At 44.6% G+C, this 27918-nt stretch overlaps 2 protein-coding genes and 1 pseudogene across 8 annotated transcripts in view; 1 reads left to right on the top strand and 2 right to left on the bottom strand.

Moving 5' to 3' along the window:
* Positions 1-7153, bottom strand: part of LOC109571076 (acyl-CoA dehydrogenase family member 10) — a 49681-nt gene extending 42528 nt beyond the window's left edge. The window contains exons 1-3 of one of the 7 annotated variants that reach the window (XM_019977243.2): positions 6747-7153; positions 4661-4860; positions 145-293 (exon numbers count right to left, since the gene is read on the bottom strand). In XM_019977243.2, the coding sequence (XP_019832802.2) occupies positions 145-293; positions 4661-4847 (336 nt within the window). In that variant the 5' untranslated portion in view covers positions 4848-4860; positions 6747-7153. The other 6 variants (XM_019977242.2, XM_019977240.2, XM_019977239.2 and 3 more) reach the window with 6 other exon arrangements.
* LOC109570916 (ester hydrolase C11orf54 homolog pseudogene) lies at positions 222-18947 on the top strand (annotated as a pseudogene).
* Positions 11019-27918, bottom strand: part of LOC109571077 (acyl-CoA dehydrogenase family member 10-like) — a 54705-nt gene continuing 37805 nt past the window's right edge. The window contains 6 exon segments of the mRNA XM_070770164.1: positions 11019-22658; positions 23094-23299; positions 23895-23972; positions 24949-25092; positions 26695-26867; positions 27537-27695. Of these exon segments, the coding sequence (XP_070626265.1) occupies positions 23168-23299; positions 23895-23972; positions 24949-25092; positions 26695-26867; positions 27537-27695 (686 nt within the window). The 3' untranslated portion in view covers positions 11019-22658; positions 23094-23167.

Here is a 27918-nt window from a genome sequence, read left to right as displayed (position 1 = left end):
GGATGGAAGAAATAACTTAAAATCTTATAATGGGTTATTAGGTTTTCCCTTCTTCAATTTTAGTTTAACCAATTTAATGGATGAGTGTTGCAACCACTATTCTAGATGAAAGAATACTGAAATTCAAGTGTGTTTATCACTTACAATTTCAGAGCAAAGTCTCCCAAATTCTTGTAAGAAATCTTCTGTTGTTATCTCTGCTCTCATAAATTTCATCCAGGGCCCATTTTCGCCACCTGAGATCAAGGCCTTCACTATAGTTCCAGAAGGGATATGATTCTGTACCTCCCACTCTACCAAAAGTGAAATACATGGTAAGTGAAACGATATATGGACAAACAGCTGAAGTTTGGGGAACAGGGTAATTACCATACAGGTTCTGTGGCATCACTGTGGTGCCAGGTGGGATCTATTGGGAATTCAGAGAAATTCAGGAAATGGAAAATCTCAGCCTTAGAGCTCCCAGGGAACAGCAGTAATAATTTGTGTGACTGAGGGGACACTGCTGCCAAGCATCAGTCCATGCCACCAGCTTGAGATGATGCTGGACACTACATTATGAATTTTCTTCCCTGGTCTCTTATTAGCTGGCTCACATGTATTAGGTCAGGTTTCCCTGGTAGTTCAGAGATAAAGAATCCACCTACCAATGCAGGAGATGCATTTCATCCTCGGGTTGGCAAGATTCCCTGGAGAAGGGAATGGCAACCCACTCTAGTATTCTTGCCTGGGAAAATTCCATGGACAGAGGAACCTGGCCAGCTACAGTTCATGGGCTCTCAAACGAGTCGAACATGACTTAGCAACTAACCAACCACAGCAACAATATATTAGGTCACTCACATGGTCCTGGCACGTGGTATGGAAGTACATGAAGGAATAAATCAAATTCTGACAACGCTCCAAAACAAACCCTTCATTTTGTAAACTGAAGTAATCCTTCAGGGCAGTGTAGCTGGTACACTGAAACATTCAAATGGAGGTTGATGTCTTTGAAAAATAACAAAATTCTGTCTGTAAAGAGCCAAAGCAGTGGATGGATTACTATTGTGTACATGGGGAATGCTGGGATAGTGGATACTTTTTCCTGTACAAGAGGGTTTTCTCTTTCTATAATATACCTGCTCATGGGGCAAAAACATATAGCATCCATAATTATATCTAAGATATAACATACTTAACACAAAGTTTTTGTTTAATGTAGTGGCTGTGCACGGAAAATATTTCAGACAACACAGAAAGGTATAATAAAAAAGAAAGCTGAATGACAAAGCAATCCCATTCTTCAGAAATCACCAACAGGACCAACTCAGTATGTCTTCTGAGAACAGCAGGTCTTTTAAAACTCAATCCAAATAATACCTCTTTAATTTTAGAACTAAAGTTAGAGCAATTTTTAGGATCTTAAGAGTTGGTAAGCATGCAAGGAAAGGGTCTCTCTCCTACACTGCTGATGGGGGTGTAAATAAGCACAACCTCTATGGAGTGCAACATGTTAAATGCACATTTACAATTGATGTAGCAATTCTGCTTCCAGGAATTTCTCCCAAAGATATATTTATAAATGTAAGCAAAGATTAGGTATACCACTGTTGGGCAACCACATACTTGTTGACTATTGCTATGGCTGCTGTTGGCTCCAATAGTAGAGCTGAATAGTACCCCTGACAGAAAAAGTTTGCTAATTCCTGAACTAGACCTATGCCTCCTGTTGTTGGTTAGTCACTAAGTGGTGTCCGACTCTTTGCAACCCAATGGACTGTAGCCTGCCAGGCTCCTCTGTCCGTGGGATTCTCCAGACAAGAATACTGGAGTCGGTTGCCATTTCCTTCTCCAGAGGATCTTCCCAACCCAGAGATTGAACCTGAGTCTCCTGCATTGGCAGGCGGATTCTTTACCACTGAGCTACCTGGGAAGCCCATGCCTACTGATATAGAAAATCTGGCAAGATATTTTACTAGGTCAGAAAAAAAGAAAGGTACATCTAACAGTTTGTATGAAAAGTGAGAGTATTAGCCGCTCAGCTGTGTCCAACTCTGTAATCCCATGGACTGTAGCACTCCCAGGGACTGAACCCAAGTCTCCTGCATTGCAGGCAGATTCTTTACAGTCTGAGTCACCAGGGAAGCCCAAACAGTTTGTATAGCATGACCCAATCAGTGTAGACACAGTATACACACACACACACACACACACACACACACACACACACACACACGTTCCTGTGTATATATTGGGAATTTTTGGAAGGATAAACAAATTTTTCACAATGATAACCAATGAAGGCTAGAACTGTGGGGAAGGGGTGGAGGTGACAATAAGAAATTGGCCTTTGTATTTTTTTAAATCCAAAGTATTAAATATACTTTTAGCACCAACTATTTAATAAATATGGTTGGCATAAGTGAGTTTCTGAATAGAAAAAAATTAATTAAATCTCTATTTCTCACAATTACAAAAATGAATTCTCAAAAGACTAAATACCCAAATCAGGAGAGAAAAGAAAAAAAAAACCTCTAAAAGTTACAAAACAATATACAACATCTTTATGAATGTCAAGGAAAGAAAGACTTCCTTAGCCTAGACACTTTACACTCAAGCCATAAAGAAAAACAGAGATGATTTTGATGACAAGAAAAATGAAAATCCTGGTATTGCAAAAACATTATAAGATAAAAACACAAGTCAATAACAACCACAAGCCTTACTAAGTGCTCAAAAGATTCTGGGCACTGCTGAATAACATAAAAGTATGAGCAGGATTTGAAAAGGGAGAGCAGGAAGGAAGGGTAGCTTCAAGCAGAGGGAACAGAACCTGCAAAGGCAAAGGAGTATAAACACATTTGGCAATTTTAAAGAGCATCAAGTAGTTGAAGGTAGCTGAAATGTGGGCATACATGGCAAATAGTGTGAAAAAAGGACATGAGAGCTGTTTGTGAGAGGCCCTGGAACCAGGTAAAGCTTCCAGTCTTGAAGGGAAAAAAATTGCAGGCAGTCAAGGATTTGAAGCAGGAGAGGGAAGGGAGAAGATGTGATGTGTGTTTTAGAAGGGCAGTTCTAGGGGCTGTGTGGAAGGGGTGTAAAACCCAGAGGCCAGAGGTAGAATTAGCAGTTAGGAGGCTGCTGTGATCAAGCAGGTGGGAGAATTTAGGGATATAACATGTGTAGAGGCAGTAGCAGTGGAAAGGAGAGAATAGCTTCTCAAGGTATTCTGGAAAGAGTTGAGAAAATTCCTGCCAAGTGATCTTTATGTTCGCTGTAAAAGCAGAGATTCAGCTATCTGCCAAGGTTTGGTCTGGAGAAATATGATGGCTCCGAGGGGAGTTTGGAACAACCCTGTAGTAAGTTCAAGAGGAATATCAGTGGAGGAATAGAGAGCCTGAGGGCTCACTTGCAGCTGAGCTAAAAGACAAAACAAAACAAAAAATAGCCCAACGAGTTAGCAAAGCTCGGTAATTTTTCAACCAGGGGCACAGAAAACCTGACCTTGGGTTGACTTAGCATACAAAACTGCCCAATCAGCAACCACAATCTGTCAAAAGAACAGAGACCTCTGTTTGGTCCTTCCTGTTGGCTAGAATCGGAGAAGGCAATGGCACCCCACTCCAGTACTTCTGCCTGGAAAATCCCATGGATGGAGGAGCCTGGAAGGCTGCAGTCCATGGGGTCGCTGAGGGTCAGACACGACTGAGCAACTTCACTTTCACTTTTCACTTTCATGCATTGGAGAAGGAAATGGCAACCCGCTCCGGTGTTCTTGCCTGGAGAATCCCAGGGACAGGGGAGCATGGTGGGCTGCCGTCTATGGGGTCACACAGAGTCGGACACGACTGAAGTGACTTAGCAGCAGCAGCAGCAGCAGCAGTTGGCTAGAATGCGCATGTGATGGCAGAAAGTGAAGCAGCCAAACCTGATCCACGAGGTGAGAGTGGAAATGGGGTGTGCTCACAGCAGAGCAACACAAGGAAAACAGCCCAGGGCCCTGATACCACAGAGCAACACACTAGCCCAAGACACACACCTGGACTTTCACGTAAAAAACACATTTAACTTCAATCTTGTTTCAGTCAATGTTTTGTTAGGTTTTCTAACACTTCAAGCCAAACAAATCAAATTAAGTCAGTTCAACTGAGTGCACAAAAAGGTAATACCAAAAGGGGCTGAAAAAGGAAGGATCAGAACCTAGAGGTTTGTCTTGTAACAAAAGCAGGTGTAGAGGGAGGTTGATGGAAGAGGAAAGGTTGTGATCACAGCGGGGAGGGCGGCAGATTTCAGCATTCACAAGTAGTTCTCTGGGAAAGGTAGTTAAATTCTACCTATAACATTGACAATAACAATGGCAGCTTGTCATTTATTGAGAATTTCAGATGAGCCAAGCACTCATTCTGCTAATCAAGTGCTTTCCATGAATAATCTCACTTAACCATCTCCTAGCACCAAAGACGTACGGACCATTAGCCCTAATCTAATGATGAGGAAACTGACTCAGAGAAGTGAAACCACTTGCCCAAGATCCTCAGCAGCACTACTGTTGCTTGGAATTTGATTCAAGAGCAAGAATAGCACCCACTGAGGCACACTGTCATCTCCCCTCACCACCTCCTTTCCCCCACCCCCACACACCCCAGTCTCTAAAGGTGAAGGAGAATGAAGAGCTCACCTGCAGCCACTCTCCCTGGAGAAGGAAGCAGAACTCCGCCCATGTCAAAAATCACTGCTCTGTAGGGGCCGCCTCCAGAATGTGTCCATCTCCAGGCTCCCGGGTGCCTGCCCTGGACGTGTTTCAGGAAGGCCGCCCTCCAAGCCCGCTGGAGCTGGGAGGACTGCAGAAGCTGCCTTAGGCACATGTTGGGGCCAAGGCTGTGAAGCAGAAACAGGACATGATTAGCCTTCACTGCCTCCAAGTGGACCTCCATCCTGGCACTCAGGGTGCCACCAGCACGTCTACTCTGACTTCCAACCAGCATTTCAGACACAACCAGAGCTGAACTCACTGTCTCTGCCCTCCATGACAACTCCTCAGTCTTCCAGCAAGACATCTCCATTCTGGTGCTTGGTGTGACTGGTCATTCCTCCCAAAGCTCTCCATCTACTCTCTTCACTCCCACTGCATGATCTCACCCACAGACCTTTGCAGCAGCCTCCTAAGTGGTCCCCTTGCCTCCTCATTCAAAATTTCAAATTTGATCATGTCCTACCCCCATTTAAAATCTCCAGTGACTCTCCACTGTCCTCAAGATAAACTCCCAGCTCCTTAAGCCGCCTGAAAAGGCCCTCTGAGAACTTCTTCTTTGCTCTGGGCAGCAGCTCTCCTTTGTACTTCACCTTAGCCTGGGTGATCTCGACACTCACATCCACAGCAGCTTCACTGAACACGTGATGCCCTCCTCCTGTGGCCAGGCCTTAGCATATGCTGTTGCCCTGGACTGAATGCTCCCTTCCATCCATTACCTGGATAACTGCCCATTGTCCCTCAGGTTGTAGTTTGCCTGTCACTTCCTTTGAAACCTCTTCTGGCTACCAGAAGAGACAGATGAGCAGTCTCTCCTGTACTCTCTCAGGGTGCCCTGTACTTACCTCCTCCTAGCACTCGCGATGCCACCACACTATCATCCCTCCTACAGAGCAGGGCAATGACCTCCTGATCTTCACTGCCTCTTTTCTAAACTTACTTTCAACCAGTTCGGGGAAAACAAATAACATACACACAACAGGTACCTGTATATATAGATACATAAACATTTTCACATGAATAGACATAAATGTGGCAAAATGTTAATAATTAGTGAAAGGCACATGATGAGAGGTATATGAGAGATCATTGTACTATTATTTCAATTTTTTTATAGATCTTAAATAAAAACCTGGGAAAACAACAACAAAAAATTCTACTCGCAGCCAGTTCCACTTGAAAATGTTTAAGTTTCTCATGTGATGTCTATGGTTAAAAAACTAAGAAGCCAGTTAGAGCAAATCATTGAGGACACTGTCCTCGTCATCAAAGTGAAAGTCGCTCAGTCGTGTCTGACACTTTGCAACCCGATGGACTAAACAGTCCATGGAATTCTCCAGGCCAGAATACTGGAGTGGGTAGCAGTTTCTCCTCCTCATACTCCTGGTAATGGATAAGTCGGCAACTCTCCCATCACTGGCTTCCTTCTTCCTTCCAACTAAAGATGACGCTTCAGTTCTAGCCACGTACTCATTGCGGCTCATTTCATCATCACAGCTGTACAAAGATACTAAGTCAAGTTTACACAAAACTTAAACTCAAGGTCACGAAACTGGTAATCAGGGTCTATTCCATAATCACCAACGTATCTCTACCGCCGCAACAGAGCCTGGGCTCTCGGTAAATATTTGTTAAGAGATTAGTCCGGGAGGGGGACCCAGATGGATCTCCAGTTCAGGGCACTTAACCAGCCCACCGTCCTACCTTAACAGAATCAGAAACACTGCAACTAGTGCCAACTCCCCAGGCGGATTCAGCTCTCTGAGCCTCAGCGCACTTATCTGTAAAGCGTGGCTGACACAAAGCAACTCTGCCTACAGCTGGAGCGAGATCAAACACGACAAAAAGAGACCAGAGCTCGGGTCTCTGCAGGAAGCGGGTTCCTCGGACAATCGGAGACCTAGCGGAGCCAGAGACTCCTCGCCGTCAGATAAGGCGGGCTGAGGGCACGTCCCCTCAGGCCTGAGAGCAAAACCCACCGATCCTCCTAAATAGTGTCCAAGTGCCCACGAACCCTGTGACGTGCCTCCTCCAAGTCCTCTTGGAGATCCTGACCAGTGGGCGCGGGTTCACCTCCAAGCAAACACGGCAGTCACGTGGGCGCACCCAATCAGCGAGCCCGCTGATCCGCGCTTGCGTAACCTCAAGGGTCAGCGACGGCGGCCGGCAGGCGGCAGTGAAGGTTTTGGCTGGAAGCGTTGCACGTAGAGCCGGTGGCGCTGAGGTGGCGGCGGCGGCGGCGCTACCTGCTCCGGGGAGCTCATCCTCAAGCCTCCCCTCCCAGCCTCGCCTGAGCCCTCCGGGGCCTGCGCCGGTCGGCGCCTGCCCTGTGAGCGGTTGTCATCCACCCGGAGCTCCCAGAACACTCGCGGGTCCCCGCCGACTTCAGCTTCAGCGGCTAGTCCGCGCCTGGGCCCCGGGGCTCGTCCTCTTAGAATCTGAGTCCGGGCAGGAGCCTCGGCGAGGGCTTTCGCCTCCGGAGGAAGCCGAGAAGTCGTTGGGATCCCTCTCACTTCCCCCATCCTCAGGAGGTCTTCCCAGGTGTCATCCCTGGGAAGTCTCCCTCAGTTCCTCCTTCCTGGTGCCTTCCCACCGGGACTGTTTATATTTGGCGCATAGGTCTCTCCAACCTGGGTCAGAGCCTAGTTGTGAGAGTTGATTTCCTCTTGGCTTTGTGAAGACGGAATACCCAGCACTCTGACGGCTCCTGGGAAGGTTTAATTAAATCCTTCCTCTTTGGAAAACTTTCCATTAAGGGGCCCTGTAGCAGTAGTTGAAACTAAAATGTCTACACGTTCTGTATCTGAGCACTGTACTAAATGCTTCCTGGGCACTGTTTTCTCTAATTGTCTTCATTCAACCCTACAATTAGATGGGTGTGTGAGCCTTTTACAAACTGGGAAACTGAAGTCCTGGGATTAAGCGCCTTGCCCAGGATCATGTGTCAGATGGAATTCTACCTCAGAGAGCTGGACTTGAGAGTCTGAGCACTTCATTCCCAGTCACACAGCCTCCTCAGGGGGAATGCAGATATGGCTCTGTTCCTTGAACCTCCATCAGTTATCTAACAATAACATTCATTCAAAAAATGTAATCCAGTGTGTCTGATTTCTTCCACTTTCAGTTCAGTTCAGTCCCTCAGTCCTGCCAACTCTTTGCGACCCCATGGACTGCAGGCTTCCCTGTCCATCACCAACTCGCACGGAGCCTACTCAAACTCATGTCCATTGAGTTGGTGATGCCATCCAACCATCTTATTCTCTGTTGTCCCCTTCTCCTCCTGCCTTCAGTCTTTCCCAGCATCAGGGTTTTTTCCAATGAGTCAGCTCTTCGCATCAGGTGGCCAAAGTATTGGAGTTTCAGCTTCAACATCAGTGCTTCCAATGAATATTCAGGACTGATTTATTTTAGGATGGACTGGTTAGATCTCCATGCAGTCCAAGGGACTCTCAAGAGTCTTCTCCAACACCACAGTTCAAAAGCATCAATTCTTGGGCGCTCAGCTTTCATTATAGTCCAACTCTCACATCCATACATGACCACTGGAAAAACCAGAGCCTTGACTAGATGGACCTTTGTTGGCAAAGTAACGTCTCTGTTTTTTAATACGCTGTCAAGGTTGGTTATAACTTTCCTTCCAAGGAGTGAGCATCTTTTAATTTCACGGCTGCAGTGATTTTGGAGCCCAAAAAAACTAAAGTCTGCCACCGTTTCCCCATCTATGTACCATGAAGTGATGGGACCAGATGCCATGATCTTACTTTTCTGAATGTTGAGCTTTAAGCCAACTTTTTCACTCTCCTCTTTCACTTTCATCAAGAGGCTCTTTAGTTCTTCCTCGCTTTCTGCCATAAGGGTGGTGTCATCTGCATATCTGAGGTTATTGATATTTCTCCTGGCAATCTTAATTCCAGCTTGTGCTTCATCCAGCCTGGCATTTCACATGATGTGCTCTTCCACTTTGGCATGTTTTAAAGACTCAACTGAGTAGCTCTGTGTTTTCAGAGCTTTTTCTCTTTGTGACTAGTGTTCCACTGTGTGGATGAACATCACTTACTATTCATTGATTTACTGGACGTTTGGGTTTCCGATTTTGGCTGTTTGAATAAAACTGTTAACAGCATTTGTGTAAAAGTAAAAAAAATAAATACTTTTTGAGAACCCACTCTCTGTTGGAGTTTTAGTTGTGTGTGGAAAGGGATGCCTTGCTTTAATGGCACCAGCAGTTCACTCAATTCATGGAGACGAATGAAGTAAACACTTACAGAATAAATGTAGAACTGCAGCTGTGACAAATGTGGTGAAGGAAGGGAAGATGGTTTTTAGACAGCTGTTACGAGAGGATATGTTTGATTTGGGGAGGGGGCCTGGGCCTGGTGATGTGGGGAACTTCCCTGAGTGTGTGAATTTTGGAGCCATTAATTAAAAGACTGAATATGATTTAATAGGCTACTGAGTTTTGAAAGTCAACTAAGTTGACATAAGCCACATATACACTTCTACATGGGTCAGTCATTGATTCATTAATTTATTCAACAAATCTTTAAATAGCTTCCAATATGTGCTAGGCACTGTGATGTAACTGCTGAGGATACAGTGCTGGGCAAAACAGGCATGATCTCCACTCTGATAAAGCCTATAATCACAGATTTAGGGTGTGATGGCATAAGGCTAACCCAAGGTGTTTAAGAAGACTACCCTAAAAGTTTTTTAAAGTTTCGATTATTAGTGGACTTTAGCCTTCATTTGGAGTCCAACACAGAGTGTCACTCTACAAGTGTTACTGAAATGTTGGTTCATCTGAGCATGATCACTATCAAAGCTCTTATCTCCTTCATTTGCTTTAAAGTGCATGATTTTCACTAGAATTGCCCTGTGTTTCTGAGTTTATTGCCCTGGGCATTAGTTGACTGTCAGGTACAGCAGGAGCCCCAGAGGTGAGTGAGAGGACTACTGCCAAGGCATCTTATAGTCTTGAGGGAGGGCAGAAGAGAGAAAAGGGAAACCTGTGGATGGATACAGTGAGAGTGGATTTATCAGGTATTAATCATTCATGTATTCTTTTGTCAGAGAAATGTCTGAAGAGGAGATCCAAAAGAAGACACTAGCTTCAGTTGTAGCCTGTTAGAAGGGAAGTCACCAGGGGAGAAAGCAACAATCATACATCAGCATCTTGGTCGTCGAGAAATGACAGATGTGATCATTGAGACCATGAAGGCCAACCCAGGTATGCTTTCCAGAACCCTAGGCTATCTTCTGTAAGGTAAACCCATGGTTGCATGTGTTGGAGTGGTGTTCAGTGAGCCTGTGATTAAGACCTCTAGCATACTTAGCTTTTACTGCCTATGTTCCTTACATGAAGCTGTCAGGGTGGATTTCAGTTTCTCTAAATATTTCTTCTAAATTACTCGTAACAAGCTAGGTTGACAACTCTCCTCAGTGAGGAGAGCTACTTAGCACGTAGGTCTGTGGCAATTCATGTTGAATCCAGGTAAGCACAGTGTGAGTCCCTGCCCCGGACCCCCTCCCCAGCTCACTCCATCCAGGGGAGTTGATGTGTATTGCATCTCCAGTGTGAGGAACTGGCAGGTTTGGTTTTCAAACTTAATAGCCCTGAATATTTGTCTCACTTAGGAGTATATGATAGAAGACACCTGCTTTCTTATGGTATTTCTAAACATAAGAGCCATCTCTGCGTTTGAAGGTGTTAATGAAATTTTTTTATGGGGCAGAGACCACTTTTAAGTTGAGATTCCCCCATAACTCCACTGTTCTGTGATATAGTTCTTAACATAAGACATCACAATTTCTCTGGGACCACAATGGAGGTGAACACCATCCCCATTTTCTAATTTGGATTCATTTCTGTCTGAGAACATCTCCATCAGAACCCCTTTACTTTCACAGCTTAAAATCTTCCTGACAGCTGTGGCAAACTCCAGTTCTCATTGTGTCCCGTAGGATGCTGTTTCCTATAGGTGGCCTGAATTGCACAGGATAAAGAGAGTTAATACTTAAATTTCTGCCCTCTCACTCTTTTTTAAAATTCAAGTGATTTAAACCACTTTTAAAGAAATATTGCAAGGCATTTAATTTGGATCTGTGAAAACAAAAATTTTGTCCAAGTTAAAGGCTTATGGAGACCTTTTTCATTCTGAAGAACCATGCATTGGTTGACTGATTCTTTTCTTTAGATAATTATGTCCACTGACTGGCTGCAAGTAAAACAGATGGAAAACTAGTACAGTATGAGGGTGATAGTTGCCCAAAGGAGAAAATAGATACCTTATAGTTAAAAGTAAGATATTTTATTAGTAATTACTAAATACCTATATCTACTGCTTTTTACTATTCCAAGTGTCCATCAACTGGATAAAGACAAATGGATAAAGAGGGTATGGGTGTGTGTGTGCATGTTCATGTACACACACACACATATACACACAATGGAATATTACTCAGCCATAAAAAAGAATGAAATATTGCATTTGCAGCAACACGTATAGACCTAGAGATTATCATACTAAGTGAACTAAGTCAGACAGAAAAAGACAAATATATATCACTCATGTGGAATCTAAAAAATAATACAGGTGAATTTATTTACAAAACAAACAGATAGACATAGAAAACAAACGTATGGTGCAAACTACAACATTGTTCCAATTCTGGATATGTGTCATGATGTAAAATCTATGAAAAATGTATTTGCCTAATGGAAGAGATCACAAGTGACGAGAATAAAACCATTTTTTCGGTTGAAATCCAAATAGGATGCCATGTACTTACTAGAAAAATGAGGAGAAAAAGGTGGCCTGTCATGAGTATCCATGGTGACATGAGTCAACAGGAATGTGACTAGGTTGTAAATGAATTTAAACATGGAAGAACTCCTATTCTGATTGATACAAATGTGGCCTCCAGAAGGCTAGATGTGGAAGATAGGAAATTTGTCATCAATTTTAACTACCCTAACTCCTCAGAGGATTATCTTCATCGAATTGGAAGAACACTCACAGTACCAAAACAGGCACAGCATACACTTATTTTACACCTAATAACATAAAGCAAGTGAGTGACCTTATCTCTGTGCTCCCTGAAGCTAATCAAGCAGTCAATCCCAAGTTGCTTCAGTTGGTTAGAAACAGTTTCAGATCATTTCAGAGGCAGGGGAGACATGCAGGCTGAGTGTCACAACAGATACTCTGTAGGCAAAACAGATGGACTGAATCTGAGAGGGTAACAGGCAGGAAGGCCAGGGGTCTCCAAATAGAGGAAATAGCCTGCAAGTGTCAGACATTTTTATCTCTCTTAAGCGGCAGGAGGAAACAAACTAGCAATATTTTTTCCTTCTCTATACAAATTTAAAGGGAGGTTTCTCTTAAAATATTGTGTTGCCATAATGACACCCGGTTTCGCCTGAAGTTAGCTATTCTCGAGTCTAGAGATAACCAATGCCTTTTTCTTATGGAAATGTTTGTCTTAAGCTATGCTAATGTACTATGCCTTTACCCCAAACTCTGTCTCCAAGTCGGTTCCGCCTCTTGGCCCAGAACCTACTTGACAAACCAGTATGGATATTGTTCCCCTAATCTATGTAAATGAAACTATTTGTATGGTGGTCTGCCCTTCTTCAAGATTCAAGTTAATCATTTCATGGCCCAGGATAAACCATTTATCCCAAAATGCATCTTATGGGTGAGGGGCCTGGTGCCATTCTGAATTTTAAGACATTCCTTTCTTTCATTAACAGACTGCTAGTGACTATATAACATCCAGCTAAAGACTAGCAGGGGGTACTCTTTCTGCCCCCTTCTGATGCCTATGTCAGAAGCTTTCTCTATCTCCTTTATACTTCAATAAAACTTTATTACACAAAAGCTCTGAGCGATCAAGCCTAGTCTCTGGCCCCGGATTGAATTCTTCTCCTCCGGGGGCCAAGAATCCTGGTGTATTCGCGTGATTCAACAACAACCTTTCAAATCCCTTTAGAGACCAAGAAAATTATAAAAGGGGTTACACTAGTCTACTTAAGAGAGATTTGGGAGCAGAAACTCAGAATGTGGTTTATATTTGCTACAAATTACACCAGGGGGAGCTTTGGAAGTAATTTTGTGCCTGCTGGTATACAGACCAGTTTTAGAACTAGTAATCCAACAGGGACTTATCAGAATGGCTATGATACCATTCAGCAATATGGGAGTAATGTTCCATATATGCACCATGGTGTGAACCAGCAAGTATTTGCGTATCCTGCTACTGCAGCTGAGCCTATATTTGGTTATCCAGTGCAAACAGGGTATTCTCAATAAGACTTCAGAAGTATGTGTAAGCTTTTGCCATCTTGGACTTAGTTGGTTCAGACTAGTTTTTCCCCAATAGCTATGTTATTCTTTTAAAGGTTGTGCCTTGTCCCCTAAGGAAGAAAGAAGATGGCTTGTGCTGAATATTCTTTTCATGTGCCAAGTCTAGAGCAGCTTGTTGGAGTCTTGCAGAAGGGGCTAACGGATAACTTTGCTGAAGTCCAGGTCTCTGTAGTTGATTGCCCTGATTTAACTAAGGAGCCATTTACCTTTCCTATAAAAGGCATCTGTGGAAAAACTAGAATTGCAGAAGTAGGAGGTGTGCCTTACTTACTGCCTCTTGTAAATGAAAAAAAAGTTTATGATTTAAATAAGATTGCAAAAGACATCCAGCTTCCTGGAGCTTTTGTTCTTGGAGCAGGAGCAGGCCCATTTCAGACTCTTAGATTCAATTCTGAGTTTATGCTACTTGTTCAAACAGAAAGTGAACACAAACCTCCTGTGAATGGAAGTTACTTTGCTCGGGTTAACCCTGCAGATGGAGGGTGTCTACTAGAGAAATACAGTGAGAAATATCATGATTTTGGGTGTGCATTACTGGCTAATCTTTTTGCCAGTGAAGGCCAACCTGGGAAGGTCATTGAGGTGAAAGTCAAAAGAAGAACTGGAAAACTTAACTTTGTGACATGTATGAGGCAGACTCTTGAAAAACATTACGGAGATAAGCCTGTAGGAATGGGAGGTGCTTTCATAATTCAGAAGGGAAAAGTGAAGACTCATATTATGCCTGCAGAATTTTCTTCCTGTCCATTGAACTCTGATGAAGACGTGAATAAATGGTTGCATTTTTATGAGATGAAGGCTCCTTTGGTTTGTCTGCCAGTTTTTGTCTCCAGAGACCCCGGGTTTGATTTGCGGTTGGAGCACACTCATTGTTTCAGTCATCATGGAGAAGGTGGACACTACCATTATGACACCACCCCAGATATAGTGGAGTACCTCGGATACTTCTTACCTGCCGAGTTTCTCTATCGCATTGATCAACCAAAAGAGACCCATTCATTTGGGCGAGATTAAATCATCTGGTACTTGCTTAGAAAAAGTAATAATTAACTAAGGTTAATTGATTGCTTAACTCAATAATTGATACTAATATAAAGTCTAATAGAAACGATCTCACTACTTAAGCCCTATTTTTGGGGGCCTTTAAAATGAAAGTTATGTTAACATTGGGTTCTGTGTTATTTCACAGATCTATCTGAAAGGGACTATTGGGAACACAATACACATGATGGAGATGTTCTTCATTATTTTTAATCTAAAAATCATTCTTATGTTTATAATTAAGTATAAACATGATTAAGAATTAAGTGATTATTCCTACTGCTAAGTCACTTCAGTCGTGTCCGACTCTGTGTGACCCCATAGACGGCAGCCCACCAGGCTTCCCCATCCCTGGGATTCTCCTGGCAAGAACACTGGAGTGGGTTGCCATTTCCTTCTCCAATGCAGGAAAGTGAAAAGTGAAAGTGAAGTTGCTCAGTCATGTCCAACTCCTAGCAACCCCATGGACTGCAGCCTACCAAGCTCCCCTGTCCATTGGATTTTCCAGGCAAGAGTACTGGAGTGGGGTGCCATTGCCTTCTCCTAGCTAATGGTAATTTACATTTGTATAACATTACTCAATTTTTAGTCTCACAACTGCCAAGTGGATGTTTCTGGGTATTAGAAAGATCAGTGTTGGAATATTGATTATTGTTAAATCTTTCTACTGAATTTTTAAAATCCATTTTAGAAGTCAGAGTACATTTTTTTTTCATGGAATAGGTGGTCAGAGGGAGCACCTTTACTTCTTTTGGTGAAGTTGAACCATAATTAGAAGTTTGCAGTTTGCCTTTCACAAATGTCAGTTGGAAGCCATTTGTATCTTGTTGGTTATTTGCAAGAAGAGAAGGGGAAAAAAAAGTATCAAAATATGACTTTGAAGTGTATATAATTTATAAGTGAGGCTGTTGCTATAAAGTGAGGCTGTTACTGTCCTTTGTGAAATATAAAATCATACTTTACCAGTTATAATGGTTGAGATTTTCCTCAGTGTTTTTCTATAATAATCATTTACCAAAAACAACTCTCTAATCTTACAATACCAACACTACAGATTTAGGGGCTTTTTAGTACTAAGCATATAATAAATCATCAGGAAATATGTTTTGATTGTCTTTGGATGTTAACTATAATGTGTCCTATGAGTATAAATCCCTAAATATTACTTTTAAGTAAACACTAGTCTGTAACAAAAAAATGAATAAAAATGTTATATTCATAAAAAAAAAAAGAAGTATGTGTAAACATCTGTTTTTTCATAATTGCTCTTTATATTATATGTTATCAGACAAGATAGTTATTTAAGAAAAGAAACATGGGAAATGCAGAAATGACTGCAGCAGTGATTATGATGCACTTTTTTGCTATTTAAGTTGGATATTTCTCTACATTCCTAAAACAGTTTTTAAGGGATTTTTGTACTAAAAAGGGCAAGCAGTGTTTTCCCCAAAGTTAAGTGTACAGTGATTTGAAATACAATAAATGAAGGCAATGTGTGACATTCCAATAAAAAATATTTGAAGATTAAAAAAATATTTTTCTCTATCAAACTTTATTCTTCTGACTCAGTTTTCATCTGATTGGAATCCTGCTAATTTTTAGTTTCTGAAAGATGAGCTGAAAGCTGCAATGGAAGAAAGTCTTCAGAAGCATCCCCCATTGCACCGAGAAGTAAAGGTCAAAGTAAAGAAGGTGTAAACACTGCTCCCGATTCTCCATCCAGGCAGCTTCCAGACCAGATTTCCTTCTTCAGTGGAAACCTCTCAGTTGAAACAGTTCACATATTATGCATCTATTCAAGACAAGGTGAGAAAAACACTGTTTCCTTTTGAGTTTGCCTATTTTTTGACATTGGGCAGAGAAAGTGCTCTTGCCCTGAAGGGAAGTGGATATTTTAAGCTTTGAGGAATAGAACAATATTTTGTGTGTTAAAAAATTCCCTGGTGTTTTATATTTAGCTAAATCTTGTAGATTGGGTCAAAGCTTCTTACAAAAGTAACATAGATACACCTGAGAAAATACCTGGGAAAATATTCTGAGAAGGTAGGCATGCAGGTGATTGGGAAGTTGAAAGGAAGCGATAAAGGAGATAGATGGGCTCCAGGTTAGACATTTACAGCTGGCCTCCCGTTTGCATTTCATGGGGCGCGAAGAGGTGGGCTTCGGGCTGGATACATATAACTGTTAGCATTTTGTGAGACAAGAGATAGGTGGTCTCCAGTTAAGTTATTTACAATCAGCCTCTTGTTTGCCCTCCGAAATGGAAGTAACAACAGAAACAGGGTAAATCGTCAGTTTGTCTCTTATAAACACCTTAATTTTTTTTTTTTCCATCTATTTAATTTTAGCTATTTTGGTGATTGTGTAGTGATACTTCATTATGACTTTATTATGTATTTCTTTTATGATTAATGAATTTGAACACCTTTTTTCGAACTGTCCATTTGGATATCCTCATTTGTGAAGTGCTTATTGAAATGTTTTGCTGAGGGTTTTTTTTTTTTTTCTTACTGATTTTGAAAGGTTGTTGTTGAATCACGTGAATACACCGGGATTCTTGGCCCCCGGAGGAGAAGAATTCAATCCGGGGCCAGAGGCGAGGCTTGATCGCTCAGAGCTTTTGTGTAATAAAGTTTTATTGAAGTATAAAGGAGATAGAAAAAGCTTCTGACATAGGCATCAGAAGGGGGTAGAAAGAGTACCCCTAAACACCTTAAGGTCATAGTCCTGGCTATACCTATAGTCAAGGTTATAATCATGACAAGGACAAAGAGGGGCAAAACCTTGTTTGAGTAAAGGATTAAGGGATCTCCTTCCCTTCCTCTTTTGAGACAAGGGAGACACTACACATGCCAGAAAAGCTCCTTGTGGGTCAGAAGTCAGGGGACAATGCCAGGCCATAATGAGTCTTGCTCCTCCCAGATGCCTTCACTTTGAGATCCATCTTGGCTGAGGGGTATGAGTGTACCCTTAAGGGAGTGTCCCAGGTTAGGTCAGGTGTGGAAAAAGAAACCAGATAATTGAACTGGAGGAAGACAAAGACCTGGAAGAACTGACCTATATAAATGACTTAACCACCTCTTTATTGCTCTCCTCCTCATTGGGGGGATGCACTCACCCTTCGTCTCCGGGTGTGCATCTCTGCCTTGCTTCTGTCTTAACTAAGCAAACCATTTCTCTATGTGCTCTCCCACTTGTTGTACTACGCCTGTAATAATAAACTTTGTATCTACATTTACAATTTCTGCCTCTGTGATAAATGCACTGGGGGCAAAGATCCAAGGAAAAATTGCTTCTAGCCTGTAGCCCTTGCTGGTCTGGTAGCTGGGATTCCTGGTTTTCATTCAGGCTACCCAGGTTCAATACCTGGGCAAGGAATTAAGATCTTGCTTCATGCCACTGCTTACTGCTGCCTTGCTGAGATCAGAAGGAAGATAAAAAAGAAAAGAAAAATTATAAGTGATCCATTACATCGTTGTAGTCTCATATTCCCACCAAGCCTTTACTAAAGAAGCTTGTAGGTCAGTTAATTGATTGCAGTTTCATCATGTCTTTCAACTCCTTTCTGTGGTCCAAACAAGGCTTGCTGGAGGCCAAAGGAAAGGAAGGGTTTGGCTTGGTAATCAATAAGCTGGGCCACCAGCTCCTTGGATATTGGTAGCCGACCTCTTTAGAAGCCTTTAAAGAGGACAGTCCTTGTCCTGCCTTGCTTGCTTGGTCCCCACTGGGACACAGGATACTCAGGTAGCCATTTTGGATCACAGCTGTTGAAGTGAGTTTGCAGCATTTCAAAAGCAAATTGCATTGTAGGGGGCTTTTCTTTCCCCTCTATTCCAGCTATTCCAACCCAGCAACACTTTCTGTAATCTTCAGAATCACATCCTCAAGGTTCAGAATTCTCTTTCTTATACTTAATTTTTGGAGAAGGCAATGGCACCCCACTCCAGTACTCTTGCCTGGAAAATCCCATGGACAGAGGAGCCTGGTGGGCTGCAGTCCATGGGGTTGCTAAGAGTCAGACACGACTGAGTGACCTCCCTTTGACTTTTCACCTTCATGCATTGAAGAAGGAAATGGCAACCTACTCCAGTGTTCTTGCCTGGAGAATCCCAGGGACGGGGGAACCTGGTGGGCTGCCGTCTATGGGGTAGCACAGAGTTGGACACGACTGAAGTGACTTAGCAGCAGCAGCAGCATACTTAATTTTAGAACACAGATCATGTGTTTTTATGTAACTAATTGAGGTCTTACCTCCTTGGCAGAACCTTTGGATTTATTTAATATGTCGCCACATAGGATGTGGACGATATGTGAGTCAACATGCCTATAAGCACTTAGAGGAGACCAGCACACGTATGCCATGCAGCCCACCAACCATCGAGTCTGGGACTACACTGGAGGTGAACACCACTCTCATTTTCTAATTTGGATTCATTATGTCTGAAAACATCTCCCTCAGAACTTTCTCTCAGCCTTCTCACAGCTTGAAATCTTCCTGACAGCTGTTGCAAACTCCAGTTCTCATGGTGCCCCATAGGGTGCTGTTTCCTATGAATGGCCTGCATTACACAGGATAAAGAGAGTTAATGCTACACTCCTGCCCACTCATTTTTTTTTTAATTCAAATGATTTAAACCACTTTTTAAAGAAATATTGCATGGCATTTAATTTGGATCTGTAAAAACAAAATTTTTGTTCAAGTTAAAGGTGTAATTATGGAGACTTTTCATTCTGAAGAAACATACCTTGGTTGACCCATTCTTTTCTTTAGGTAATTATTTCTGTCGACTGGTTTCAAGTAAAACAGATAGAAAAATAGTACAGTATGAATGTGAGGGTGACACTTGGCAGGAGGAGAAAATAGATGCCTTACAGTTAGAGGTAAGATATTTTATTAGTAATTACTATTTAGTCTACTATTAGTTATTAGTAATAACTAACAGTTATTACTATTAGTCTACTATTACTATTAGTCTATCTATGTCTACTGCTTTTTACTATTCTAACTTGGAAGGTTGTTTGGGCTTTTAATTTTGCCATTTGCCCTGTGTGTTAGCTTTTGTTTTTAAGATCTATATTGCTCTGAAGGATTATTAAAATATTTTTATTCCATCTCATTTTCGTCTTTGAAAGCCTAGGTTTCCTTGAGTCTTATTACTTTCAGTGCCACCTCAGTTGTCTCAAGTTCAGCATCAGGGTTGTCCTCTGTAGCTGTGATAAAACTGGAGATAAGAATCTTCCTGTTGGCACCACAGTGGCAGTTGGAAATTGAGCAGACTTGGTCAGGATGGGGAATCTCCAAAGCATCTTTCCATGCCGAGAAGCTTTTTCACATATATTGGGCTGGAGTTTATGAACTGGACCCTTATACAGATGAAGTCATTTGGGGGTATTCATATAATTAAACAACAAAATTAGCACAGTCTGATTTTTCTCACTGAAGTAATTCCCATCTACTATAAAATTGATGTGTAAATTTTATGTTAAGGGAGGAATAGTTTAACATGAGGCCTATTTTATATAAATTTCAGAATGATGGTTTTAATAAATACCTTAACCATAGGAGGAAGTGGACATTTGAAACTTGATCAACTCCAGACTTTTAAGGTCAGTGGAATGGCCTAAAATAGGGTTGTTGTTACCATTAATAAATTGTATTAATCTGAAAAAGTTCAAATCTTTAATGTTAAAGTTTTAAAGTTTTTACACTAAGTAACTATAACATATTAAGTATGTTTATTCAGTGAATATTTATTGGGAGTTATTCTCCGTGTGCTGGGAACTCAGCACTGAATACTCGGTGCTGTCAGAGTGCACATTCTAGTGTCACACGCACATTTTCCCAGTTGTCCTTTCTTTCTGTTACCCTTTCATTCTCTTCTCTAGCCTGCAAACATGATTAGATCGCTTCCAGTCTCCTGGAACAGTTTCCAGAATGCAGATGTGACTTGTCATCTCTCATAGTCACGTCCATTGATTGAGCTCAGCTAGACAGGGCTTGCTCATGTTGCACAGTAAAGGCACCTGGGGCCACGGGTGCAAGGTGGCTTCTTCACTCATATGTCTGACACCACATAGTTGCTTAGGTCTCCTGACTGTATGGCAGGCTCAGGCTAGTCTGACCTCTCACATGACAGCTGATTTCCCCAGAGAGTTCCACAATACCAGGGAGAAGCTGTAAGACTTCTAAGATCTAGCTTTAGATTTTGCCACCAAATTCCATTGATCAGCATGAGTCATAGGCCCCATCCAGGTTCACAGAGAGGGAGGAGAGCCTCCACTCCTGCCTGAGAGGAGCAGCAAAGAATTAGCAGCCACCTTTCCTCTACCACACTACTGTCATGATTGTTGTAAGAACCAAGTTAGATTATTCTTTCAACCACTCAACAAATTTTTAGTGAACACCTGCGATGAGCCAGGTACTGTTCTAGGGCTGAGGACACAGTGGGAATCAAACTCAGTAAAGATCTATCTCTCATGGAGCTGGTATTCTGGTTGGCATAGAAAATCAGTCAGATACACAAGACAACCTCAGACTGCAGTCGTAAGTGCAAATGAAAAAAACAGGATCCAGAGAGTACCGAATAGGGGGAAGACAGAGAAGGCTAGCTCTGTGCTGTTGTGAGGAGGAACAGCTCCCGCCTCCCGGGAGAGACTGCTGCTGGTTTAATGAAGCCAGTATCAGGGATACTCAGGCCTCTCCATTCACTCAGGGAAAGAGTCCTTATGCAAAGCCACTATTCTCGTGTCAGAGTCTCTGCTCCCAGAGCCAAGCAGTGGCCTCAGGGGAGTACAGAGGGGAAATTTCCCCTGAGGTTAAGGAAGCTGATCTCTCAGGGAGGGAGCTGAGGTCACTTTAGTCACTTCAGCCAAGGTGAAGGTGAAGGCAAGGACACCTGTCCAAGCTCTTCCTTGCCCAAGAGCTGTCCCAACATGGCTTGACCCTGGCTTAGGACTCCAGTCACTCTGGGCCAGGGTCTGGGACCTCAGACAAGATCAAGGCATGAAGCAAAGCCCAGAACTTAGTTGATGCCAGGGCCTGAGATTTCAGGGCAGCAGGGCCCAGGGAGGGCTGGCTTGGCTCAGTGGCCAAGGGTCGAGACAAGAATCAGGATGAATCTGGATCTTTTAATCACATTGCCCCATTTGTGTCACGTGGGACAAAGGACTTCCCCTGCCCACACCTTCATTTCCTCATCTGTTGAGCAGGAATCACTGTAATACCCCTCACAGAGGGGCACGTGAGAGGCTTCCAGGTGTTGCCTTGAGCTTCACGGAGTGAGCATGCAAGGCAGTGACCATAATGGTAGTGCCTGGGTGACACAAGAAGAACCGGGCAGTCTAGGTCCACTAGGGGTCACTTTCTTAGGCTCAAATTTGGCATTTCAGCACAATGCCTCCCCAACCATCACGGCAGAATCTGAGCTGTGCACGTGCAGTAAAATGCTCCAGGCCTTCGGGAAGAGAGTGTGGGTGAACATCAGCCAGGTTCTTTGGAAATGTGTGGGTTCACATTAGTTGGTTGACCATCAGTCTGGAGGGAAAAGACACCTCTGTTTCTTCTTGCAGGAGGGCTGGGAAGTGGGTGACAGGTAGTTTCCAGTGGCAGGAACAGGTGTGGCAGGAAGAGTTCAGGCTGGAAGCCAGGCAGACCCCAGTTCAAGCTGGACTGGGCCACACCCTGCCCACATGCTCCCCTCTCTGAGAATCGACCTCGCCTCCTGCTGAACGTGGAGGAGTGTGAAGCCCATGGGGAGAAGCAGAGATAACACCCATGGAGGAGGGAGGAGGGCCTGGCCCACAGTCTGCAACCACTCTGAGCATCTGTTCCATTGCCACCCTGAGTGCAGGTTCAGGATTCACAGCTTCACACCCACAGCTTCCCTGAAGAACTTGAAGGGGGAGGTCAGCTACAGGGGTGGGTGAGCCCGACTAACCTCGTACTGTTTCCTCCTCCTGACCAGGATGTCAGCACCTGGTCCCGAGAGGATGACCCACCCAAATTTGGGTTATGTACTCAACACAGATAGTTGAGTATTTCTGAACTATATTCTGGTCACAGGCCAGTATGATGCTGTTGTGACCACAGTAGATTTCTTGTCAGTCTTAATCTTGTGTCCTATCGTTTCTCTTCACCAAGGTCTTTAAGTCTGGGAGTGATGAGTTTTCATGTGTGCTTTTGAGGGGTCCCTCTAGGGACAGCATGGAAAATCGGTCCTAGAGAGGAGGACAGGCTGCAACAGCAGAGAGCTGACGTGAGAAATGATGAAGGCCTGAGCAGAAGCAACAGGGCTGGCTGGGAGGGAGAGCATGGAGGCAGACTTGACAGGCCGCTGGGTGGAGACGAGGCAGAGGAGGAGTGAAAGATGTGTGAGGCTGCAGCTGACATACTGCGTCAGGCTGAAGTGTGAGCTTTTGTTCTCCACTCCTTGTGTATGACAGAATGTTCACAAAGTCTCTGAGACATATTTTCTTCTTCTTTGTTCCAAAGCTCATTTCCAAAATAACATTTTAGCAATCTGTGTTTCGGATATTGAAACAAAGAAAATTACCTAGCAATGGCTTCACAATTTGGGTTTATTTCCATTCTCCCAGAGCACTCCTGCCCTGGGTCTGTAGGCTGCCACCATCAGCTGGGGGCAGTGGGGGACACAGAACAGGAAGCCACCATATCACCCTCAGATTGGGAGCAACCACAGGCATAGCACCCTGGCAGGACTCCTAATATTCATGCAGAGCCCCACAGCCAGAGAGAAGGGGCCTGGCTGCCCATCTGGCACCTGGACTAAAGATCACCTCTCCAGGCTCTTCATTACCCCCCTTCCCCCTTGCCTGAAACAGGCAACTCCAGGCTTCTTACACAGGAGTGTGTTCTGTAGGGACCCATCAAGGCTAGGTTCACAACAAGGATCCCAGGACAGAGCTGCCGGGAGGGGTGCAAGGAGCACACATACCAGGCCTTTGAAAGCACATCATTTAAAGATTTGGGCACCACAGGCCCGGCGGGGACTATCCGACTCCTGCAGGTCTAACTGCGGTGCTTCAGCTCCATCTTGGCCACTGACCTCTGGTGCACCTGATCAGCAAGGCGCAGTACCCGGACCCCCACGAAGAACTGAGCCAGTGGGTGGTCACTGCTCAGCCCTGCTGCTCCGAAGACCTGGCAGACACAGGGCAAGAGGGGAGGAAGCCCTGGGTGAGCCCTCATCCCGGAGAGCCCCACGAACAAGTGCCTGCTCCTAAGATGTGAGGACAGCTCAGAACAGCCACATTGCAAAGCTGTCCCCTGACACCTGTGTGACAACAGTGTTCTGGAAGACCCCAGGTGGGGCCTCACTAGCCGTCCCAGGGACACCAGGCTCCCCAGGTCTGTTCTGCTAGTTGACTTCTGCTGTTGGGAAGTCCTTCTCTAGGGCCCATGGATTGAGATTTGGGAAGGAGGCATCTCTGTGTGGTTAGGAGGCTGGGCCTGGTGTAAGAAGGACCTAGGTTCCCCAAAATCTGAGCTCAGCTCCTTGCAAGCTGAGTGACCTTGGACAAATCACTTTGCTGTGCTTCTGTTTCCATGTATTCAAAATGGAAGCAGGAATAGGACCCCTCATAGGGTTGTATCTGGGGAGGAAGAGGACAGTCATTATGGGGGGTGTGCAACAAAGGGCGGCTGTTAGTTTACAGGAGGTTGGGCAGCTGAAGGAGAGGAATTTTGAATCTTGTGAATGATTCAGAAGAACCAGTGATCCATCATCTGTGCTCACCTGAATAGCACGATCAATCACTCGGGAAGCCATGGATGGGGCCACCATTTTAATCATGGCAATATCCAGAGCTGCAGCCTACAAGGAAGAGGAGTTGTGGTGAGGAGGGCAGACCCCAGGGCGGAACCTGTGGAAGATCGATCAGTTTCACAGGGAGGAGTAGAAACAGCAGCTCAGAACAGAGACCTCAGGTCCCTCCCGCTGGACCGCAAGCCTTGCCTGGTGCATGGACCCTGCACAGCACCAGCGGGGGTGGAGGGGCAGTGGGGGTGATGAGGCAGGTGACTCAGGATGCTATGTGGTGTGGGCAGCTGCCTGGTCAAGGAAAGATAAGGGGCATCTTCCCAGGCAGCATCACCAGCACACAGGCAACACAGATTGGGGACTGGCCTGAGCCTCCTTCGGGGTCATGATCAGCTCTGTATTCAAAGGGAAAGGTGAAACGAGGCCAGTCAAGACTCTGGGGGTTTAGGTTCAAGGATCTTCTCTGAATCTGGGATTTGGATCAAAGCCCCTGAGAGCCCTCATACCGCCACTAGAAAGCCAAGAAACCAGAATTTGAGTCTGGATCACCCCCTGCTACTGAGGGGTCTCAGCTAAGGGGTGGAGACCCGTGGAGAGATGGAGAAAGCAAGGGTCAGCCTGGCATCATGCCTGGCACTAGAGGCACTCGGAGCCATTTAAGGGATAATGTCACATTGAAAATGAAGCTTCTCTAACTCCCTGGCTTACTCTCAGTTTGCCTGATGCCTGTAAGATCAGGTGGGGCTATAGCTCAGGCTGGGGCCCTGTGGCCCTGCTGTCTTGAACCCATAAGGTCACTGGGTCAGTAAAACAGAAAGGTCAATCCTCTTTATTGTACATTTTCTGTTTTTCAGAAGCTGCCCAGGTAATTCCAAGGAGAATTGAAGCAACGTTATTTATGTCAAGGAGCCAAGCACTTTGTGGTTTGCTGAGTGGGGAGGGAAGTCAGCATCTATTAATAGATTTCTGGGCTGGCATCCCTCACTGTGTCCTCTGGACCTGTCCTCTGTGAGGTCCCTCAGCCACCTACCTTATTTCCCGCCACATCCATAACGTGGGCAGCTTTCAGCACCAGCAGCCGGGCCTGCTCGATCTCCACGCGGGACAGGGCAATGTCTGCCAGGACCATACCCTGCTCTACAAGGGGCTTCCCAAAGGCCATGCGGGACTTCACCTGTGGACACAGGAGACAGGACGGGAGGCATGGACGGTGCCCTGCAGAGGAGAGGGTGGAAGCACAGGAGAGGGCAGCGAGGGAAGCTAGACACTTGGTAGCTGCACAAATTATCTGCACAACCCCTTTACGCCAGCCATTCTGCCCCATCTGGGCAGGCCTGGCCTCCAGGCAGGACAGAGCTTGATCTGAGTCACCTGTGGCCCAGGGCTACTCTGGTAACCAGGCAGTGACTGTGGGCGCCTCGCACAGGCCAGGAGGGCGCCCTCTGCTGACAGGAGGGCCTGCTTCACGTCCTGAGGAACTCTGAGGAGCAAGTCTGGGTGCCAGAGCCCTCTTGTGGGCAACTGTTACTGCAACAGAGATTGAGTAGAGTGTTCAAAAGCTACAGGCAATCAGAAAAAGTGATAAGGGGTCCTTCTTCCACCTTATTTTTAAAAATTAAAAACAATTACAACACACACGAATATCTCATGGCAGAAAAGAGTATACATTTTCAGACAAAATATAAACACCCAGCACCCCATTATCTAGTAAATTATACTTACTATTTGGTGCATACCCTTCTAGACTTTTTGTATATGCATATACATACATCTGCTTTTTTTTTTAAGTCATTCTATTACTTTATAGCCTTTTTTTTCACTTAGCATATGGCAAACGTATCTCTAGTTAACAAATAGATTACTACAGCATCATTTTGGAATTTCACTGCACACCCATAGCAGGGTTATCTAACCAGCCCCCAATAGCTAGCCTTATAGGTGTTTCCTAACATAATCATGGCTGTGGTGAACCTCCTAGTATCAAATTTTTTGTAGATTCCTGATTACTCCCTTTCGACCAAGTCCAATGAGTAGCACGGCTACGTCAGTACTACAGCATCTTCTAAGATCTCTGACACATTAGGTCAGATTGATCTGCAGGATGACAATGGAGACTATATCTAAGTCCTTAGAGAGGAGCGTTTTCTTTTAAACTGGCTGGTTTCAACTAAAAAGGATTTGAATCACAACTTTGCTCAGTAACGCGATACCCTGAACTGTTGCTATTCTTCATTAAGACTATCTTGTGAGACATCTGTTCAGCCTGAAGTTTCACTCTGAAATCACTTCAGAGTGAAACTGATTTCACTGATTTGAACCACTGTTCACAGCAATAACACTCTTGTATGGGCTTGCAACCTTCAAGGGGTCACAGAAGAATAAAGTTTTGGACGTGCTGGGGGAGGAGGACGATGCAGGGCTGGATGCTGGAACCCCGCTCTTCCTGTTGCCTGATGTTTAAAGGTGAACTGGTGGCAGGATGGTCATCAGTGGACCATGACCCTGTGGGCCTGGAGCCTTGCCCTCTGCTGCCACAGAGCCCACAGAGCCCAGACGCCTTCTGTCCCCTTGGCAGAGGGAGGCGCATTCTGCTCTGGATTTGAAACTTTAACAAAGTAAAAGAGGCAGAGCAAACTCAAGGACACAGCTCCTTGTAAAGAACATCACCTTGCTTCTTCACCTGCTAAGTCTGCTCTCAGGAAACAGGATTAGAAGTCTGAGAGGAAGACAGATGGGTCGTTCTGGTCCAGAGACAGGCGCAAAGAGAAGTACTTACTCGGGCCTTTATGAGCGCCAGCGCCCTCTCCGAGCAGCCAATCAGCCGCATGCAGTGATGGATCCTGCCAGAACCTAGTCGGCCTAGGAGGATCTCAAAGCCCCTGCCGGGGCCCAGGATGATGTTCTCTTTGGGCACGCGCACCTGCTCGAACAGGACTTCACCGTGGCCACCTGAGAAAACCCATAGAGTACCCCTGAGCAATGTGCTTTCCTGTTTTCTCCAGATGCATTTATCTCAATATCCCTGCCCTTTTGTAGACTTCTAACTAGAACATGATTGAAGGAGGATGGAAGGCAGGAACAAGACTATTGCAGATGGAAGGTAAATTGGTCATTTAAAATAAAGGAATAGTTTGGCATTCCTTTTATAAAATGTGACTCTAACTTAAACTGGAACTCCTAGTAGTCTATGACTCTCACAGTGTAGTGACCCTAAGGAAACTCTGAAGTCAAAATGTGGACAGCATCAGCAGAGAGAAAGGGCCCCTGTGAGAGGACCTCCAGGCCAGGAGATAGGCTGTCCACACTGTGGTCTATAAGAAAAGGTCTGGAGGGCATTTCCTGCCTCCTGTTCCATCCTCTGTGGCTTCCTTACCTCCTAGAGTCCTGCTTGTCTTCTATGATTAGAAGAGAAGAAAACAAAAAACAAAAAACAGATGAATGCCTGTCTGAAGCTTGCCTGCATGGTTGATATTCATGGATAGAACTGAAATGCAGGAGCACGTGCCCTTCCAAATGTCCTCAGACTCTTACAGGTGTTACTTCTGCACTGGAGCAACTGCTGTCCAAAGCCTTCTCCCTAGATCCAGACCCACACAGAGAACAAACAGACGCACAAACCTGGTGCGTCCTCCAGCCCATACACCCTCAGAGGCCGGATGATTTTTATCCCTGGGGTATCCATGGGAACCAAGAACATGGACTGCTGCTGGTGGCGTGGGGCATGTGGGTCTGTTTTTCCCATAAACACGCAGAGCTGGCAGCGAGGATCCAGGATGCCTGCCAGGAAAGGAGAGAGACAGACCCCCATCATCTGACACCACGGCCATCAGCTCCCCTTAAACACTCAGTCCTGGCCCAGAGAAGCTGAAGTCATCGAGCAGATGGGGCCCTTTAAGATGTCACGTGATCAGATGAGGACATGCAGCCTTTTGACCAGCAATAAGAGCAACTGGTTTCTGTCCCAGTGAGGAAGGAATCCAACATCCTAAGAACAGTTTTT

The sequence above is a fragment of the Bos indicus genome, chromosome 17, assembly GCF_029378745.1.
Source record: "Bos indicus isolate NIAB-ARS_2022 breed Sahiwal x Tharparkar chromosome 17, NIAB-ARS_B.indTharparkar_mat_pri_1.0, whole genome shotgun sequence".
NCBI classification, from domain to species: Eukaryota; Metazoa; Chordata; class Mammalia; order Artiodactyla; family Bovidae; genus Bos; species Bos indicus.
The sequence above is the reverse complement of the archived record's forward strand: the minus strand, read 5'-3'. Positions and strand labels throughout refer to the sequence as shown.